This window comes from Tympanuchus pallidicinctus, unplaced genomic scaffold (genome assembly GCF_026119805.1).
Source record: "Tympanuchus pallidicinctus isolate F22 unplaced genomic scaffold, pur_lepc_1.0 scaffold22, whole genome shotgun sequence".
In the NCBI taxonomy this organism is placed as follows: Eukaryota; Metazoa; Chordata; class Aves; order Galliformes; family Phasianidae; genus Tympanuchus; species Tympanuchus pallidicinctus.
Window position 1 is genome coordinate 14,665,896 of NW_026294739.1, and position 17,308 is coordinate 14,683,203.

Consider the following 17,308-nt stretch of genomic DNA (forward strand, 5'->3'; position numbering starts at 1 on the left):
CATTGTTCTGAAGGACCAGGAGCCAGCAGGCAGCCAGCAGGACTGTCTCCTTACACTGCTGTTAGACCTGTTGTGTGTGATCTGAGTTACAGGTGACTCCTTACTCTCTATCCCTTAGGCTTGCTGGGTGACACAGTCCCCTCTGATGGGCATCACTTCAGGAGCACCTGGCACAGCCCCTTCCATCCCGTGGAGGTGTGCAGAGCTGGTAGGATGTGCCTCGTGGGCACACAGTTTGCCTTACAGGGCCTTGAGGGCCAGTTGTCATCACATGGGGGGACATCTCTGCCAGACTGAGGTGAGGCTGGGCATGGAGCTGCCTCCATCCCTCCCAGGATGCACGTTTTGTTCCCTGTAGGCAATGCCTTACGTGTCCATGAGCTGCTGCTGTGTGCACTGTGAGCTGGATACCAGCCTCTGAGCAGAGAGCTTTGTATGAGGCTGGAAATGCTGCATGCACACTTATAACTGATGGTTGAGCTGTTGGGGGGGGGGGGGCGGATGAATCCTGCTGTAAGCTCACGTTGCCTAATAGCTGGGGAGAGCATGACTGGATGTTTCTATGATTTCCTGGTGGTTGCTGAGGGGAAGGATCTCTTTGCCTTTAGGTCTCTGTGACTCTTTGCCCTACATGCCAGAGCACAGCAGCTCGCAGCACCCGCTGCAGTGGGGAGGGCATAGTGGGTGCCTCCCATTGCAGCTGGGCTGGGCACCTGCTGCTCTTTCCTTGGGCCTCTGAAGAATGGGACCAAAAAGCCTTCATGTGGGAGTTTGCCTCCTTGCTGTGCTGCTCACCCCCTCGCTGGCTGTGCCCTTCAGAGCACAGAGATGTTTTAACAATTGATTTCGTGCGCTTTACATAGCAAGAACCTGTATCCAGGAATCCTTACCAGGCAGCTTCACTGTATTTTGGTGTATGGTTAAATACATTGCTGCTGCACAAGAGGACTCTACATCTTAGCAGCAAGAGGGATTCTCAACAGCTGAGCAAACGGCCGGGTCCTGCAGTGCGAGCAGCTCCAGCACACAGCTCTGCAGCGCGGCGCATCCAGAGCTGGGACAGCAGCTCCGTACAGCACCCAGAGCTGCACGGCGTGGAACAGGGACTGCAGCCCAGCGCCGTGCTGTCACACTGCTGCTGTCACACTGCTGCTGTCACACTGCTGCTGTCACACTGCTGCTGTCCCATCTGGGCCGGGCACTGCTGCCACGGCCTTTGGCAGTGAGCTCAGATGGTTGCACCATGCAGAATCCGCTCGGTCTGAGCATGGCAGCATGAGTTCACCGTGCAGGCAGGATCAAAGCTTCCCCCATCACGGCCTTTCTCTGGCTCCTGCCTTTTCTAAAGCATCCAAACCATTTCTTCTCTCCGCTCCGTTAAAATCAATCAATCTGACGTTTCAATTGTACGTGGGTTTGATAAATAAAGACATGTTACCAAATGCTGCACCGAATGATTTTTTTTTTCTTTCTTTTAACCTTTTTGTGAACTACTTAGGACAAAAAATGTTACAATGCTTGACTTCTCATTTAGTTACATAAATAATTTTTTTTTTATAAATATCTCTTTATAAACAATATATAAATAGCTTTACAACATAAATACATTTATGCATGACATGAATTTACAAACAGCAACGTTATACAGCCGGCTTCATCAGTCTCTCAGAAAAGCACTGTCCCTTGTCTCGGTGAGTGTTTGTATATATAATATATATAAGATAGAGAGCGCTTTTTAAAAAAATAACAGAACCAAAACAGCTGGTGCCATGACTCCTCGTACCGAAAAGAAAAACACAGCCACATCTTTTGTCCGATCCGGGGAGGTCTCTGCTCTTCCGGGCGGTGCCTGGGGGGCGGCCATGCCCGGCCCTGGGGGAACAACGGAGCCGCTCCGGCGCTCTGCGTGGAACGAAGGAGAGCCGTGAGCGCCCGCCCTGCAGCGCCCCGCTGCCGCCCGAGATGCGTCCCCAGCGGGATGTTCTGGGTTGGGGTGCGGGTACGGAGCTCGGGCGCTGTGCCGGTGCTACGGCAAGGGGAAATCTCTCGCCCTGCGCTCGCCGGGGTTGGGTGCTGGTGGATGGCCTGAGGGAGGCTGACCGCTTGTCCCGGGTCCAGCAAGGACGAGGGGGGCCGCCGGGGGTTTGCAGCCTTCTCGTCCTGCCCGCCGCTGCCCGCCGCGCTAAAGCTTAAGGGGCACGGGGAGATTCGGGAGCAGAATCCGAACGGAGTTGGGATTCGGGGAATCCTCCACCCAACCCAGGCCGAAAGTTTCTGTTCCTCGCACCCGGTAAGGACGCGGGCTGAGAAACCGCCCCGAGCCGAGCCGGGCGAGTTGGGAAAGTTCTCATCAGAACTGAACGAGAGGGCGATGCCCCGGCGACGCCGAGGGCCGGGCGCCGGTACCTACGGGACGCACAGCCCTGCGCCCGGGTCCGGGCCGCGATACGGGCGGGGGCAGAGACCAGACCGGGGCAGAACGGCGGCATCCTCGGACCCCTACGGCGCGGAGGAGCCGCCCTCGTTCCCGGTGCCCGTCGCCGCCCCGTCCGTCTCTCCCCAGGCCGGTGGGCTCAGAGGATCTCTCCGCGGCTCAGCGCACGGCCGGCCTCGACGAGCGGAACCCCACGGCAATCACCGGCAGCGCGGTGGACGCGCCCCTCGCCCGCCCCCTTCACGGGCACGCGGACGGGCGCTGCCCTCCCGGCGCTCCCCCGGCGCAGCCCCGCGCCCAGCACCGCCCCGCGCCCAGCACCGCCCTCGGGCCGCGCCTCGCACTCACCGCCAGAGGTCCCTCAGCAGCCGAGGCCGCTCATGGCGCCGATGCGGTCCAGCTTGAGGCCGAAGCAGCCCTTCCCGAGCCCCTTCTTGTGCAGCCCCTTATTGCGGCGGCCCGACGGCTCCTGCAGCAGCCGCGCCCAACCCGCCCGGGGCCGCGTTTCTGCCCGTGCCTCCCGCGCCTCCCGCGGCCCCGTGCCGCCGCCTCCGCCGCCTCCTCCGCGGTTCCGCTCCTTCTCCTTCTCCTTGTCCCGCTCCGCGCCCGCCGCCTCGGGCGGACCCGCCGCCGCCGCCGCCGCTGCCGCTGCTCCACGGGACGCCTGCGGAGAGACGAGTGGTCATTGCGGGCCGGTCCGCGAGTCCAGGGCTCCGTGCGTCCCCACTCCGCGGCGGAGCATCCCCAGCCTCCCCATCCCCGCGCGGCCCCCGCTGGGTCACTGCGCCCCGGAATGGGGCTGGGGCGGAGCTCCCCCCAGCCTGCGGTCGGGGAACCCCCAAACTGGGATCGGAACACCCCCAAACTGGGGTCACTGCACCCCTAAATTGAGGTGACTGCGCCCCCAAACACGGGTCGCCGTGCCCACCCCCCCGCTTCCCACCAGCCCTCAGCCCCTTCAGATTTGGGATGGTCTCGCTCCCCAGCTGCAGAGTCACTGCCACTCTGTGCTGATGCCGCTGTCCCCCCACTCTGCAAAGTGGGGAACAACTGCGACCCCCACTTTCCCAGGTCTGCTGCTCACAACTAGTTAACACGCTCTGGGCACTCCCATTTCTGCCTCCTCCTCACTGCCCCCACTGTCATGTTCGGGGCTGCTGCTCACCCCCTCTCTCTCCATCACACCCCCAGCTCCCCATGCTGACACTCCTCACCCATCCCCCCGATGTCCCACTCCGGCTCCGTGTGCCACATCTCTGGCACAGGTGTCGGTGGCCTCCAGGACATCCCTTCTCCATCCCGAGGGACACCATGGGTGCCCACCCCCGGGCTCCGACCTCACACCTACACCCGGGTCTGATTCCGGCACCGTAGGGTGACGTGGAGACAGCCGTGTCCCCGCTGGCTGCGGTCCCGCAGGGTGAGGGCACGCAGCATCCCCTCCAACCACAGTTCTCCTCGACACGTGGGTCGGTGGTCTCCTGCCACCCAAAAAACCCCATGGGAAGGAGGGCCGAGCGGTGCCTCCCCCTCGCCCTAAGGACTCTTTCGGGACGCAGCAGCGGGGCAGAGGCAGCCTTACCTTCTGCGGGAGCTGGGACGCCGGCTTCGCCTCCAGCCCGACGGAGAGCAGAGCGAGCAGCAGTCCTCCGGCCAGCACGGGTGAGATCTGCATCCTGCGGTGCAGCGGGAATGGGGCCGGGGGGCAGCGGGGAGCCCCGGGAAGAGGCCGGGACGGAGGGAGTCAAAGTTCAGCGCGGAGCCGCGAGGTCCCTCCTGCCGCCCGCGCAGTGCCGAGCCACTGAACTTGGGCTTTCTGCTTCATTCATTTTATAACCCAACCTGCTCGGTGATGTCATCTAAACAACCAGGTCCAGCCCGGCCTCCCACTACACAATAGCAGGAATTTAAAGGGGGGGGTCCCCTCTCCCCTGGCAGGAACAAATGACACATCAGCCCAAGGCAATGGGCTCACGGAGTTGCAGAGTAGAAGAGCAAAGTGAGGGGCATTTGGCTGAGCTCTCCCAACCCCCCCCCAGGGTGGTTGTCGTCTTACATCCCCCCACCCCATAGCCCCTCTGCTGCCTTCCCATCCCTGCTGACCCCAGGAGGGGCGCTGGATGGCTGCTGCACTCTACGGGGGGCATCCTGGAGGGGGATTGAGTCCCAAAAGCAGAAATGAATGCAAAAAGCACTTTTTTTTTTTTTTTTAAATTATTTTTTTTTTACCCCCTCCATCCAGGCTTAAAAATCAGAATGAAACTCCCAGACCCCTGTTTGCCAGGAGAGGGGGACACTGCCCTGCACAGCAGTGACACGGGGACACGTGGGGACAGGTGACAGTGGCGCTGCTGGTGGCACACAGGTGGATGCTGTGGCTCAGAGCGGGGACCTGGTCCTGCTTCCTGTCCCTGCCCTCCCACTGGGGGTCAGAATGCTGCCCTCACCCTGGGGCACATCACAGCTGCTGGTGGCTTCTTCTGCAGAGCATGTCAGTGTCACCCGGCCCCTGCAGGGACTGTCCTGGTGCAGCGTGGCTGTGAGTGCTCCCACCTGCTGCTGGGACTGTGATGGATCCCTGGATGCTGGTGGCAGCTCAGGGCACGCAGCTGAGGGCAGGATTTAGGATTTGTGGTGCCACTACTGCTGCCATGCATGGTACAGAACAGCACCGACCCTGTCCCTCGCACCCCAAAGCACAGGGATGCTCTTAGTGATACAGTGCCCCCAAATCCTATCTGTGGGACCAGGGAAGAGATCCAGGCTCTCCCCAGATTGGTGCTTTCTCCATTCTCTGGGGCTCCCTGGTGCTCTGCTCTGCCTCCAGCAGAATCAGGGCTCTTTGGGGGGCTGTGGTTTCCCCCCCCTGCAGCCGCACTGCTGGGCACGAGCTGCCTCGCAGGGAACCATCCCTTCAGCTCCATGCGGCCAGGAGCTGGAAAGAGAAGGTCTCGGTGGTTTTTCCATTGTGCCTGCCAGGTGGAGACAACTTGGGCTTTTTGGAGAGCAAAGTTACACTCGGGCACTCGTCTGCATGCAGGCAGATAAAGGCGATGGAGGCAGCCGGCCCCGCATACCAGGTGACCACACGCACAGGCGTGGGGCACAGAGGTCCCTTCTGTGCTTTTTGGGGCTCAGAACTCAGCCCCATGCAGCCCTGCGCCAGAGCATCCTGCACATGGCACAGCACAGCTGGATCTCACCGCCGTGCTCTGCTGGGTTTCCGTGAGCATGTTTGCTTTGTCCCAACGCTTGCAGCCTCAGTTTTGGGGGCTGTGCTTTTAAAATCCAATTAGTGCTGTTATTCAAATCACCCTGCCCTTAACCAAAACCAGACCGCATCCACCCGTGCTGCTTCACAGCACTGAAAAGCTCTCGGGTGGGAGGGTAGGGGGGAGAAGGGATGGAGAAGGGGTTAAAAGCAACGGAACCTTTTTGCTTTGTGGGACAGGGGCTTGGAAGCCTTTAACCCTTGGAGGTATGTGCTGTACCACCCCGTGGCTGAGATCTGGCAGAACTCGGGACATGGGTGGATGATCTCTCCCACAAAGTGTAGGGGATGGCACTGTGCAGGTGGATGTGTCACCGTGTCACCATGCGTGGTGACAGCACGGCTGTTCCTGCAGAGGTGCTGCCTGATGGTGCTGGTGATTCCTGGGGGTCCTGTGTCCTGTGAGACCCTGTGGATCTCAGCAGAACTAGGGAGCCAGGTTTCAGGAACATCCTGCATCTCAGTGCTGATCTGGGGCTCGCTGCCCCGATTTGGGTTTCTGTGGCTGCCATGGGTCAAGGAGCAGCTCCTAGTGGAGGGAAGTACTGCTGCAGCATGAGGACGATGCTGTGCTCCTTGCATGAGAAATCTGTGTCCACAACAGCGCAGGCGATTGCCCTCTGGCAGTCCCATTGCCTGGGAGCGAGCCGCAGGCTGGCGTCTGCCAAGAGACCTCTATGGGGGCTTTGAGGTGACACAACAGCAAGTTTCATCAATTCACCTTGTTTTACAAGATTTCGGCTCTGGCCCTAGAGCAGAACAGACAGCCCTGGTGACACAAGGTGCAGCCGACCCGTCTGGCTCCACGCGACGCCCCAGGGGAGGCTGCACAGCCACTTTTGGGGGAAACACCACCCCAAGGGGGCCGGGTGCTGAGAGAATTCCCATCGCAGGACTCCTCCTGTGGGCAGTGGGCACCTCCTCGCCCACTGTGGCCCGGGTTCTCCACGCCTGAAGTGCTGATGGCAGCCCTCGTCCTGTTTGAACATCCCCGGTGTTTATTTTGGATGGTTGTGCTGAATGAGGTATTACAGGAAACGCTAAGTGGTTTTACATTTCCCCTGTCTCCTTTGGGTCTAAGAGAGGGCTTCGATCCAGGACACACACGTGTCCAACAGCCTCTCGTCCCCATGTGGGATTGGGATGAGGATCGGTTCTGATGAATGGGATGGGGACACACTGACTGCCTTTGCTGGATCTGAAGGAACATTCCAGTCTCCTCCCCAGCACCCTGGGCAGCAACCGTGTGGGGACAAAGGAAAATCCCAGGCACAGAATACTGGTTCTCTGCTGGTGTTGGAGGCAGAGCCCGACACCATGTAGGATTTGCCATGTCAAGGTACCTGGGATGCTCCAGCATCCTCCAGACTTCCTGGGCGTTTCTTTCCCAAGGGGATGGCTGTGCTCCAGGGCTGGAGTGGGAACTTCTCAGACTTCTGTTTAATATATAAAAAAAAATTACAAGTTAGGCAATTAGGATGTGCTGAGAGCATACGCCATGAGTCTCCTAATGTGTCAGCTGTGGAGGATGTGAATTGCATCGCCTCCAGCTGCCGGCAGTGAACGTAGGAGCAGGTTGTTGGGATTTTCCAACCTACATGCCACGTTATTCTTTGTCTTCCCTTTCCCAGACGCTGCTCTGAAAAAAAATGGGGAAGGGTCTGGGAATATTTCACCAGCAATAAGGCCTCCAAATCAGCCCCATTCTGGTGATTTTGGTGCCAAGCATCGCTTTGAGAAGAGCTCTTGGCCAATGAATGGTGGCTTGGAATGATTGATACTGGATTGTCACCACCACACTGGTCCCAGAGAGTAGGAACGAGGCCACAGGGAACTGAGCTTCATGCAGAGACCATCTGTAGACCACAGTGGGGACAGACACCCAGCCCGCTCCCAATGTCCCCTAGGTACCACCCAATACCCCCAATGCCATGTCCTGACTAGTTGTGGATTGGACACTTCCTGGCTCAGATGAAGCCCTGAAGCTCCAGCTGCTCTGCGACGATTTCCAAGGAACTGCTGGGAAATCCCATTTGGCATCGGCCCATGGGGTAAAACCATGGGTGCACCGTGGGCTGAGGTGGACGTGAGGGGTGCGTGGAGCCACGTCCCTGCTGCTCTCAGGGTTGCAGAGGTCAAAACCCTGGGAGCGGCTCCTCATGGGGCCGTGGTCTCACTGGAGCCAAATTTGGGCTTTCTGTCCTTATTTTGGCACGGTGCCTGGACGTCTCCCATGGGGGGGCTGAAGGCAGGAGCCAGTCCAGAGCTGTGGACGTGCGGGGCTTCACAGCCCCGGCCTCCTGCAGCCAGGCAGAACAACAATGCAAGCTCGCACGGACATAATGGCCAGGGCTCGCTTGAGATACAAAAGCTCAGGGCTTTCACATGAGGTAATACTGATAAGTTACACTCTCATTCACCACTCTGTCTGCCAGCCGGCAGTAGAGCTGCCGTTCCCTGCTCGCCTTCGCTGGGACGTGCCCGGCCGCTGTGCCCTGCTGCTGCCTGATGGGAATGGGGCCGTGTCCTGCCCACACCCCAGCACACCGGAACCCTGGGATTTATCACTCATTATTTCTCTGAGCATCACTAGCAGGGTTCATCTTGCTTCTGGAATGGGTTCAGCCATCAGCAAGCGAGGTGGGTGCTGAGGATGGAATTGGAAGGCATCCAAGAGGCAAAGCTTGAAGACCCCAACCCTGCTGCTTCACCCAACACACGGCTCTGGCTTTCTGATGTCCCCTTCAACTCTTTCTCAGCTCTTGCCTTCTGGGGTCTGCGTATCCCTGGACAAACAGCCACAGCAGACCCCTCCCCGGCCTGGGGGGAGCTGGAGACATTCCTGCAGGCGCTGCTTTGTCTGAAGGAGATGGAAACCCACCGGTCTTGATCTTTGGTGATGCATTTCCCAAGCAGAGGGCTGGGAGAAGACTGGAGAAGCCGAAAGACAGGTGGGGCAAGACCATGATGGTTGTGACACAGTGAGCAGATGAGTATCTATTGAGGAGAGAGATGGCTTTTAGCTCATTTCTGGCTACACATCTGTCTACCTCTCCCTGAGCCTTCCAGCTTGTGCCCTCAGGCATAGTGCCCACGCTGTAGCAATGGCAAATGATCATAGAATCAGAGAATCGTTATGGCTGGAAAAGACCTCTAAGATCACCTAGTCCAAGCAATGATGAGGCTCTGGCCAAACTCTTCAGGTGCTGCTGCTATTGAGATATTTCCAAAAGAGCTCAGAGATCACAAACCCACAGCCCCGCTTTGCCCAGGTGGGATTTGGGAAGCAGGACTCCTTGACTCTCACCCAGGGTTTCCTCCATGCATCACCCCAGGGCGGCCCTGTCCCCATGGCCAGTCACTCCTGAGTAACACTGATGTAAATGAGCACAGGGTGGGCCTTTGCTCTAGCAGCAGAGGAGCCAAAGCCTTTGTAAGGTGATGAGCCACACAGTTTGCTCCTTGGCTGAGGTGCTGCAACACGTTGGTACAGCCACCAGTGAGTGCCCGGGGGAAGATGGTGAGATAATGGTGTGCTGTGGGAAAGCAAGCCGGGACACCGGGCTGGGCCTGCTGCTACAGGACCCCAGGGAATGAGAGCGCAGGGGAAAAATCTGCCCTTTGAGAAAGGCCGGGAGGCACCGCGGAGGTGAGCTTTTGTCTCTGACTGACAGCTGTAAGGGCAGCAGAGAGAGAGGAGCGAGGCCTTTCTCTGCCAAGGGAACACTTGGGAACATCCCGTGTGAGGTTGTGGCTCACAGATGCCCCTGCTTCTTCCTGCCATGGTCCATCATCTCCTATCGAAGGAGCAGGGTGTGTGAAGCTGTGGCAGCCAGTGGTGCCACCTGTTGCGCCAGGGAGCTGGGCCAAACTGCCAGCCTGGCTCTGTCCCCACAGGGGTGACGAGGAGTGGAGCCACAGCGTGATTCAGCGGCACAGAAGGGAGCTGCCTGCATCACATGGCTGAACAGCAAGGGAGGCTGTGGGCTCCCATGACCCTCAGCCCCATCTGAAGGGATGGCGTGGGGCAGCCCTGCACTGCTGCGATGCACCGCTGCTGTGCTGCTAGCAGAATGCATGGCAGTTGCTTTGCTCTGGCAGCAGCTGCGAGGGAGAAGGAAAACACAGAGAGGAGCACCCCATGTGACGGCACGTCCCCCGGTGCCACCTCTGGCTGGGAACAGCGTCCTCCCTCTGTCTCTGGGGCTGGAGGACCATCAGCTGTGCTAACACAGAGGGGTGCTCGCCTCCCTGCTGCGCGGCGCCCGCTGCCTTGATGGTGACATCCCAGCTCACGGAGAGATGTGACAGCCCTGCAGAAGGCATCTCTGCCTGCTGATCTCGGCCCGCACAGCAAAAGCCCTCCGCTTCTGGGCAGCTTCCTCGGCCAACCGAGGGAGGCTGGAGCCGGCGCGCTCTGCGTCTGCACGTATGCCATAGGAGCGTCCCCTTCGGCAGCTCCGTCGTGCTCCGTCGAACGCTCCGCGCGGCGAGGCCTTGCGGACCCTGACGCGACCCGTAGCCGCTCCGACCCGGAAGCAGACGGCGGGCGTACGGACATTTAAACGGCGCGGAGCGGCGCGGCGCGGCGCGGCCGGTGAGTGGGGCCGGTGCGGGCCTGGTGCGGAGCGGCGCCTCCGGGAGCAGAGCGGGGCCGGTCCGCGGCCTGGCGGCGCTCGGGCCCCGCGGGCAGCGCCGTCGCCGCGGGTGGCGGTGGCTAGGGCCGCGCGTCGCGGTGTAGGGGCCCGGCCGTGCCGCCCAGCGGGGAACCGGCGCTGTTTGCTGCGCCTGATGCTGCCGCGCGGGGCCGGCCGTCCGTGGCGCGTTAATGTCAGCGGCTGCAGGTGTTTGTTCTTTATAGATAAAGATGGCAAACTCCCATCTGCCGGAACTGCCGGTCGGAGAGCCGCCGGCGGCGGCTTTGTGAGTGTTATCTGCCCCTATTGAACCGGCAGCTGGTGAGGTGACGTTAAAAGAGAACTCGCTACAGACCTCCCCGCGCGAGGGTTTTGTAACAGCCGGTCAGCGTGTTAGAGGAGCTCGGCTATTGGCCGGCACCGATGGAAAATCTTAGGAACGAGGATTGCAAACCACACAAAGAATTTTTCCTATTTATTCAGGGATTTTTAATTTTTGCTTTGCATTGTGCAGTCTGTTCGCATCCGTCCTTAATTACTTCAGCAAAGCCCATCGCGGTGCGCTGCTTCCCTGGGAGGGTCAGAGTGGGGAAGAGGCAGTGCTGATCTCTGCCCTGCCAGCAGCGCTGAGCTCGGAGGTGTGAGAAAGGAAGGTTGAATGGGCAGTGTCCTTGTTTGAGCTTAAAGGCTGATTTTGGTGGAGGAAAGGTGGGACTGAGGCCTTGAAGTCTCACCGTAACGTCTGGGGTGAAATTGAGCTGTTCTGATGCCTTGGGGGAAAAAAATAAGAGACCTTTTTAATGGAACCCTGCAGGATACCGTGGTTGCCCTGGTGAACAGCCGCATTGTGGTTTTCAGTTCCTCTTTGGTGGTAGATACAGCAGAAAGAAGTCATCTATATGTCCTGTCCAAGTCAATGATATACCTTAGCAGTTTAGCAGTTTAATAGGTTGTTTTGCTCCAACAACTTACACTGCAGCAGCTGAAGTAGGATTACAGGCTGATGTACTGAAGTCCCATGTTTGTGCTTGCAAAGGTGGAGAGGTCATAGCTGTGTAGAGACTGGCGCTGGATGGGATCGCAGCTAATGCCTCTCTTTACTGAGAATTAAGAGCTCTTGCAAGATACTGAGGTGTGCAAGGGAGTGTGTTTCATGTCAGTCACAGTGGGGGCAAGTTCGTGGCTAGAAAGACAGGCTGAAATGGTCAGTGTTGGTATTCAGAGCAGTTGTTCTATATAATTCTGCACGCTGTCACTGCGAAGGTGAGGTAACGCGCAATATGTGTTCTTTACTCGAACCTGTAAGGACTCAGTTATTTCTGAAGGCTTGAAGTTGAACACAAGATCTTCCTGTTGATGACCTCTGGACTGACACATCTGGTAGTCTTGTGAGCTACTCCCTTAATCTACCTGGTTGTCGAAAGGCAGGGAAGGGAGGATTAAAGGACTCAGTCTTGTAATGGAGGTGTGAGCACTGGGACAGAAGTCCTCACTTCCTGTGGCACGTGCATTGTGGTCGCTCCTTGGTCACCACCAGTGGTTTGGTATGGGGCAGGTGTTAACGACACAGTGAAACCCTTTCCCCCAGTGGAGCAGTCAATCAAACTGGTATTTGTGAAAAGGTCGATATGCTCTCATTCAGTACGTTTGTGTCTTTAGCGTAGGTAATTATTTGATGTTTTGTTTGAAGAAAATGACCCTCTTTTTTCCCCGTGTCTATTTATAACTCTTTGAAGTCTGGCCCTGTTACCACACTATGGATCCACTGGGGCATGCAAGAAGTGCTCCTGCCCAAGGTGCCAAGGAAGGATTAAGCAAGCCCGCCGTTCCCCAGAAGAACGCTTACGCTCGGCTTGTGCAAAAGCACCACAGCGGTCGGTTCCGGTCTTACATGAACCGAGTTGCACAGAAGATGCAGTTGGAAGAAAGCACGTCCAACGAGCACAGCTCGGACCTGGAGCTGCCCCTGCGGAGAGGGCTGGTGAAGGAAAACCTGGCCAGGAATGGGTTGAATGTGCGCAGCTATTCCCCAGTCAGAGCATCTCACCTGGAACAGCCTGGAGGGTTTGAGAACGATAAACCCCAAACCCTTTTTAACAGATGTCTTCATAGGAAAAATGCCAGCGTTAACTCAGAAGGAGACTTGGAGGTGGAGGAAGACTGCTATGTGCATCGGCACGGGGCTGCGGCTGACTCGTTAAATCTGAGTGATGCCGTGGGTAGGCGAGTATCGACCGGCCTGAGACACAGCGCGGCTCTGCAGAAGTCTTCTGGTTCTGATGAAAAGGATGAGGAGGATGTGTGGAGGAGGAGACATAAGAAACGAGGCAGGTGTCCTGCCAACACTGACATGGCGGCTGGACACTTGTTGACTGAGCACTTTAGTGGGGATGTGCTGGCAGCAAATGCCAGGAGAGCCAGTCTCTTGTCTGCAGGTCAAGTCCAAGGTGAGTTCAAAGTAAAGAACTGCTTTGTGCCTTTGCTGCAATTACCCTGGAATTGAATGTGATGTTTTAGCCATGAGTGAGTTAACAGGAGTCGCTTCTACTCTGTCCAAGTGAGTCAGCCCCTACTTACCTGTGGGTGGCTTCGTTCTGATTTACAAGTAAGCCATAGTCCATGTGCAAATGGCTTTGTGTGGAGCCAGCTTGGTGTTGGCAGGACCTCATCCCCCTGGCGTCGGTTCTATGTGGCTGTGATGCTTCCAGCATCAGCTCAGGGCTAGGAGAGCCCAGTTTCTGTGATGTGCAGTCCAAATTAATAAGACTGCTGGATGTGAGCTGGCTCAAGGCAGAGGCACAGCTCCTCTGCATCTCCTCTTTAGAGTGCTGGTTGGCTTCTGCAGAGTGTCCGAGTCTGTCCGATACTCAGCCTAAGATGCCTGCATAATATCTAATCCCTGATAGAGTATTGGCTGTAGTAAATCTTGCTGTTAGTAACAAAGCAAACAGATCTTGCAGTAGTACATTGAATGTCTCTTAAATGTGATGGTCAGGGCAAAAAGCCAACTAACTTACAGAGATTTGAAAAAAGTTATTAAAGCACTCCATAGCGTTAACAAGCAACCAAAGCCAGGCAGTTCAAATTTCATCTTCCTATGTAATGGGTTAAAACTTCCTCTGAATGGTATTTATGGCAAAATACTTGGATTCCCTGATCTTATGAGCTACTATGGAGGAACTCATAAATGTCACTGCATTAAATTCTCTGTAATAAGTCTAAAAGAAATGGATTTCTCAGCTGGGTACAAGGGGCCTGAGGCCTGTCACAACTTTTGGACTGGAAATCAAGTGTATGCTTAACTCAGTCACTTGCAAAACTATGCCCCATCACTCAAGGGTGACAGTGTGCTTTTTACAGAGCTTGCTAGATTCTCAAGAGTGTGGCAGTAGATTATGTGCTAAAGATGGTAAACTCTGATGTGTCCTTGCAAGGCAAATCATAATGAGAGATTAACACAAGTAGGTTATGTTAGATTTGTATTTGTAGATAACCCTGATTTTGGGGAGTGGTTTTTTTTTTTTTTTTTTTTTTGCATGCTTCATTGTAACACTTCTGTATTTATCATGCTAGGCTGTTATGATAAACTTCATTGCCTTTTGCCTTTAGGGGTCTAATAGCTTTTGGAGATTAGGGAAGAGCAGCCAACAGATTCCATGCTGATGTTAATTGAGACTAGTTAGCTTGTTGTGTTAGGTGCTGTGCTTTACAGAAGCCGAATCCAACACCGCACAAGCTAATTGTGTGGGTACAGCAGGAGGTGTGAGGTGCCCACAAGGAGCCATCCAAGCTGATCTGCATCAGGGCTGCTGCAGGCCTGGGCTTTCTTCTCTTCCAACTCACTGCCAGATGCTGAGGCAGTGAGAAGTTCTGCAGGAATGCAGGTTGTAAATCTCACCAACAGCAGTGTTTTGTACGTGTACTGTCTGCAGCACCCTGAAGGATCCAGGCAAGCTTCTAAACCAACATTTGACACTCTAAAATTTGGCCTGAATCCATGAATGTGTTCGCTGTGGAGCGTCGTGGATTTGTTTTGTTCGTGGGGTGAACTTCGGTGGTTGGTTTGGGCATTGTTTCCTGATTCTTTGAAGCTGGTTTGGGATTTGTGTCTTTCTGCCGTGGGAGAAGCGCGATGCTGTCACCTTCCCAACCCTCGTGGAAATCTTTCTGGTGTTAGGAAAGCAACAGCACCTGCCCGAAGAGGAAGTGTGAGAAAGGTGTAAGTGGATTAGGAAGGCTGCTCACCGTGAGTGTAGGGATACCAGGTTTCAAGGAAATGCATTTGTAAAAAGCATGTTCGATGGGAAGTGTGGAGAACCTATGGTTGTAGCTGTGAAAACGATAGGTGCCTGCATGGATTTCAGTCTAACGGGAATAGCCTGGCTTTAAAAACAAGCACCTGCAGTTCCTTCCTGCTTTTTTGGGAGGGAGGTTTACAGACCCTTTGAAAACTAGTCATTTATTTAGAAACTTAGTACAGAGCCCGAGAGTAGAAAATGTTGGCCCTTGTGTTTGACCTCCCAGGTGGAAAACTCACCCTGTGGGGAAGATTATTGGAAAACTATTTACTTAAGTGACACCCTTCCTTTTCTTCCCCGTGCATAGCTGAGCCTGGTTACGCTCCAGAACGCTTGCAGGGATGTAAAAACAGCTTCCTGGGGAGGAAAGAAATAGGAAAAAATAGATGTAATTTGATTCAGCTAAATGTCTTCTGTTTGCTTTGAGTACATTTTAGCACTCCTGTCTAAGTGAAATGAAGGCTTTGCGATATGCGAGCACTTAGATATAAGATCTCAGACATCACAGTACCAGATTAATATTTTCCCACTTCAAAGCTTGCCTCTTTCTCTTGATGCTGATATAAGTCATATTACGTTGTGCAGGCAGGTGTCTGGTTTGATCAGTTTAAATCAAGGCTTGTGAGGCTGTGGTGGCAAGAATTGCTTCTGTCATAGCAGTGAGGCATATCATCTCTTCAGTAGTGAGATTTCCTCACAAATTGACTCTGCTTGGGCTGTAGCAGCTTTCTGAAAGGCTCTTTGAGCTAATCTCAGAGCCCAGCGTCTCTCTTTGTATTGCTTTGTTTCATTGTCCTCTTGTTAACAGCTCTTCAGCTCAGGTTCAGCTGTGACCCTAAAACTGAAAGTGCCAACATGGAGGGCTGAAAATCCCCTTTGGGGCTCTGTGCAGCAAGGAGCTGGTCCCTGTTCATGTCCTTTTAGTGGTGTTGCAGTTGCGGCAGCCCTGTGGGGATAAGGGGGAAAGCGGAGGGGTTTGTGTGGCAGATGAGCGTTGCTGAGCCCTGCAGCTCGCTGCCAGCAGTACTGTGCTGTCTGTGGGAAGCAGTGAAGAGCCCTGGTTCTGCTAGTTCCAAGAGAGCCTCATCTTACATGGAGCAAAGCTGCTGAGGTAGGAATGCACTGAAATAATTCACTGGCTCTTCCAAACGAGCACGTCTTGTTTGCTTCTCCTCTTCCCTTTCTCTGCTAACCTGCTGCGGTAGGACAAGAAGCTGAGACCCAGAGTCTGCATCTGGACGACTGCCTTGCCGGAGGAGTAGATTCTAAATTGCATGTACAACATCGTTGCCTTTGTCATTCTGTACTCTATGGTCCCCACTCTTGGGGGGTACAAGTAGATCTGTAGCAACTAATTGAGAAGCTGATGGTGACAGTCTCCTCTTTGGCACCTGTTGTTATAAAGTACTGGTCTGTCAATGCCCTGTCCAGCTGTACTGACATGGTAACTGGAAAAAGTAATGAATGATAGGTGGGAAGGCTTCCTCAGGAGCTCTGGATTTGTGTGAAATCGAGCAACATGTTTAAACCTTGAAAATAGCACTGTCTTGGTGTGAGCTTTATTAGCAAATGGAACCTGCTACTGTGCAATAAAGATCCCTTGTCACAGCAGGCTGAAATGTTCTGTCACTCAGACTGGTTCCTTGTGCACTGGGTTTGCTGTTTCTTTCTTTGGACCTTTCCTCCCTCCTTAGCTGGTGCTCAGCTGTGGATTTGGGATCCAGGCTTAGAGGTACAGCATCTGGCACTGTGCTGGTTGATGTCCTCAGGATCAGCATCTACTGCACAGCTCCTGCTGGCATCTTATATATATATGTTTTATATACAAGTGTGTGTGTGTGTGTCCTGTAATTCCTTAGAGCTTCCTGAAACCAAAGTATCACTAGAGGCTTTGTAAAATCCTGGAATAACTGGGATGAAGATGTTTTCTTCTCTGTTCAGAGAAATTCAGAATCCTATGTGGCTGATTTATTTCTTCCTTGGTTAAGAGAGGTCTCTGCTGTGTTGGGATGCCCCTTATCTGCTTTTCTGCCTGTGGGGCTTTCATCACAGAGTCCTACCTCTGAGCTCTATGTGGCTTTGTAGTTTTTCAGCCTGTACCCCCAACTAATCACAGAATCACAGGATCACAGAATTGTAGGGGTTGGAAGAGATCATCGTGTCCAACCCCCCTGCCAAAGCAGGTTCCCTACAGCAGGTCGCACAGGTTGGTTCTTGGTTCTTTGGGGGACTTTTCCACCTCTCTGCTCCAAGCTCCCTGGGGTTATTGCAGAGCATTAATGTAGGCTGTCACCATCTGCTGTGTCCAAAGCTTGGGTTTGAACAACCCTCTGTTGTCCCTGGACTGAAACATGTGACATTGGGAACAGCACATGGCATTTGTTGTGAAGGATCCTCAGGCTTCTGGAAGACAAAGCTGCATACAGACACGTTCTGTGGCTTTTTCCTCGTGTCTGTGTGACCTCTGTAAGCATAACTGTTGTAAAGCCTCCTGTTCTGAAGCTTCTTAAACTATGATAAAGCAGAAAATCACTCTGAAATGTCGTTTTAAGTTATGTGTATAGATTTTTATCTAATACAATTTCCCTCCAGTTTTTTTCTCCCCCTCAATCTCCTATCCATTAGGCTGGTTGTTTAAAATTTGGTTTTCCTGAACAGAAAGTCTTTC

The 17,308-nt window shown here is 54.8% G+C and overlaps 2 protein-coding genes across 4 annotated transcripts in view; one reads left to right on the plus strand and one right to left on the minus strand.

Moving 5' to 3' along the window:
* Positions 1-1,445: 1,445 nt before the first annotated feature.
* On the minus strand, positions 1,446-4,221 carry NPPC (natriuretic peptide C). The gene is made up of 3 exons (XM_052686950.1): positions 4,017-4,221; positions 2,783-3,098; positions 1,446-1,902 (listed from the first exon to the last, which is right to left on the minus strand). The coding sequence occupies exons 1-2, from the start codon at positions 4,107-4,109 to the stop codon at positions 2,796-2,798; spliced, it is 396 nt and encodes a 131-aa protein (XP_052542910.1). The 5' UTR covers positions 4,110-4,221; the 3' UTR covers positions 1,446-1,902; positions 2,783-2,795.
* A 6,070-nt stretch (positions 4,222-10,291) lies between these two features.
* Positions 10,292-17,308, plus strand: part of DIS3L2 (DIS3 like 3'-5' exoribonuclease 2) — a 165,779-nt gene continuing 158,762 nt past the window's right edge. The window contains exons 1-2 of one of the 3 annotated variants that reach the window (XM_052686880.1): positions 10,292-10,302; positions 12,079-12,789. In XM_052686880.1, the coding sequence (XP_052542840.1) occupies positions 12,099-12,789 (691 nt within the window). In that variant the 5' untranslated portion in view covers positions 10,292-10,302; positions 12,079-12,098. Of the gene's footprint in view, positions 10,303-10,571; positions 11,731-12,078; positions 12,790-17,308 lie in introns of those variants that run through there. The other 2 variants (XM_052686879.1, XM_052686882.1) reach the window with 2 other exon arrangements.

Bases quoted from the DNA above. Each gene is read 5' to 3' on its own strand.
- NPPC (XM_052686950.1), bottom strand. From the start codon at position 4,109: ATGCAGATCTCACCCGTGCTGGCCGGAGGACTGCTGCTCGCTCTGCTC. The intron at 3,099-4,016 runs GTAAGGCTGCCT...GTCTCTCCGCAG, and splicing joins CGTCCCAGCTCCCGCAGAAG to GCGTCCCGTGGAGCAGCGGC.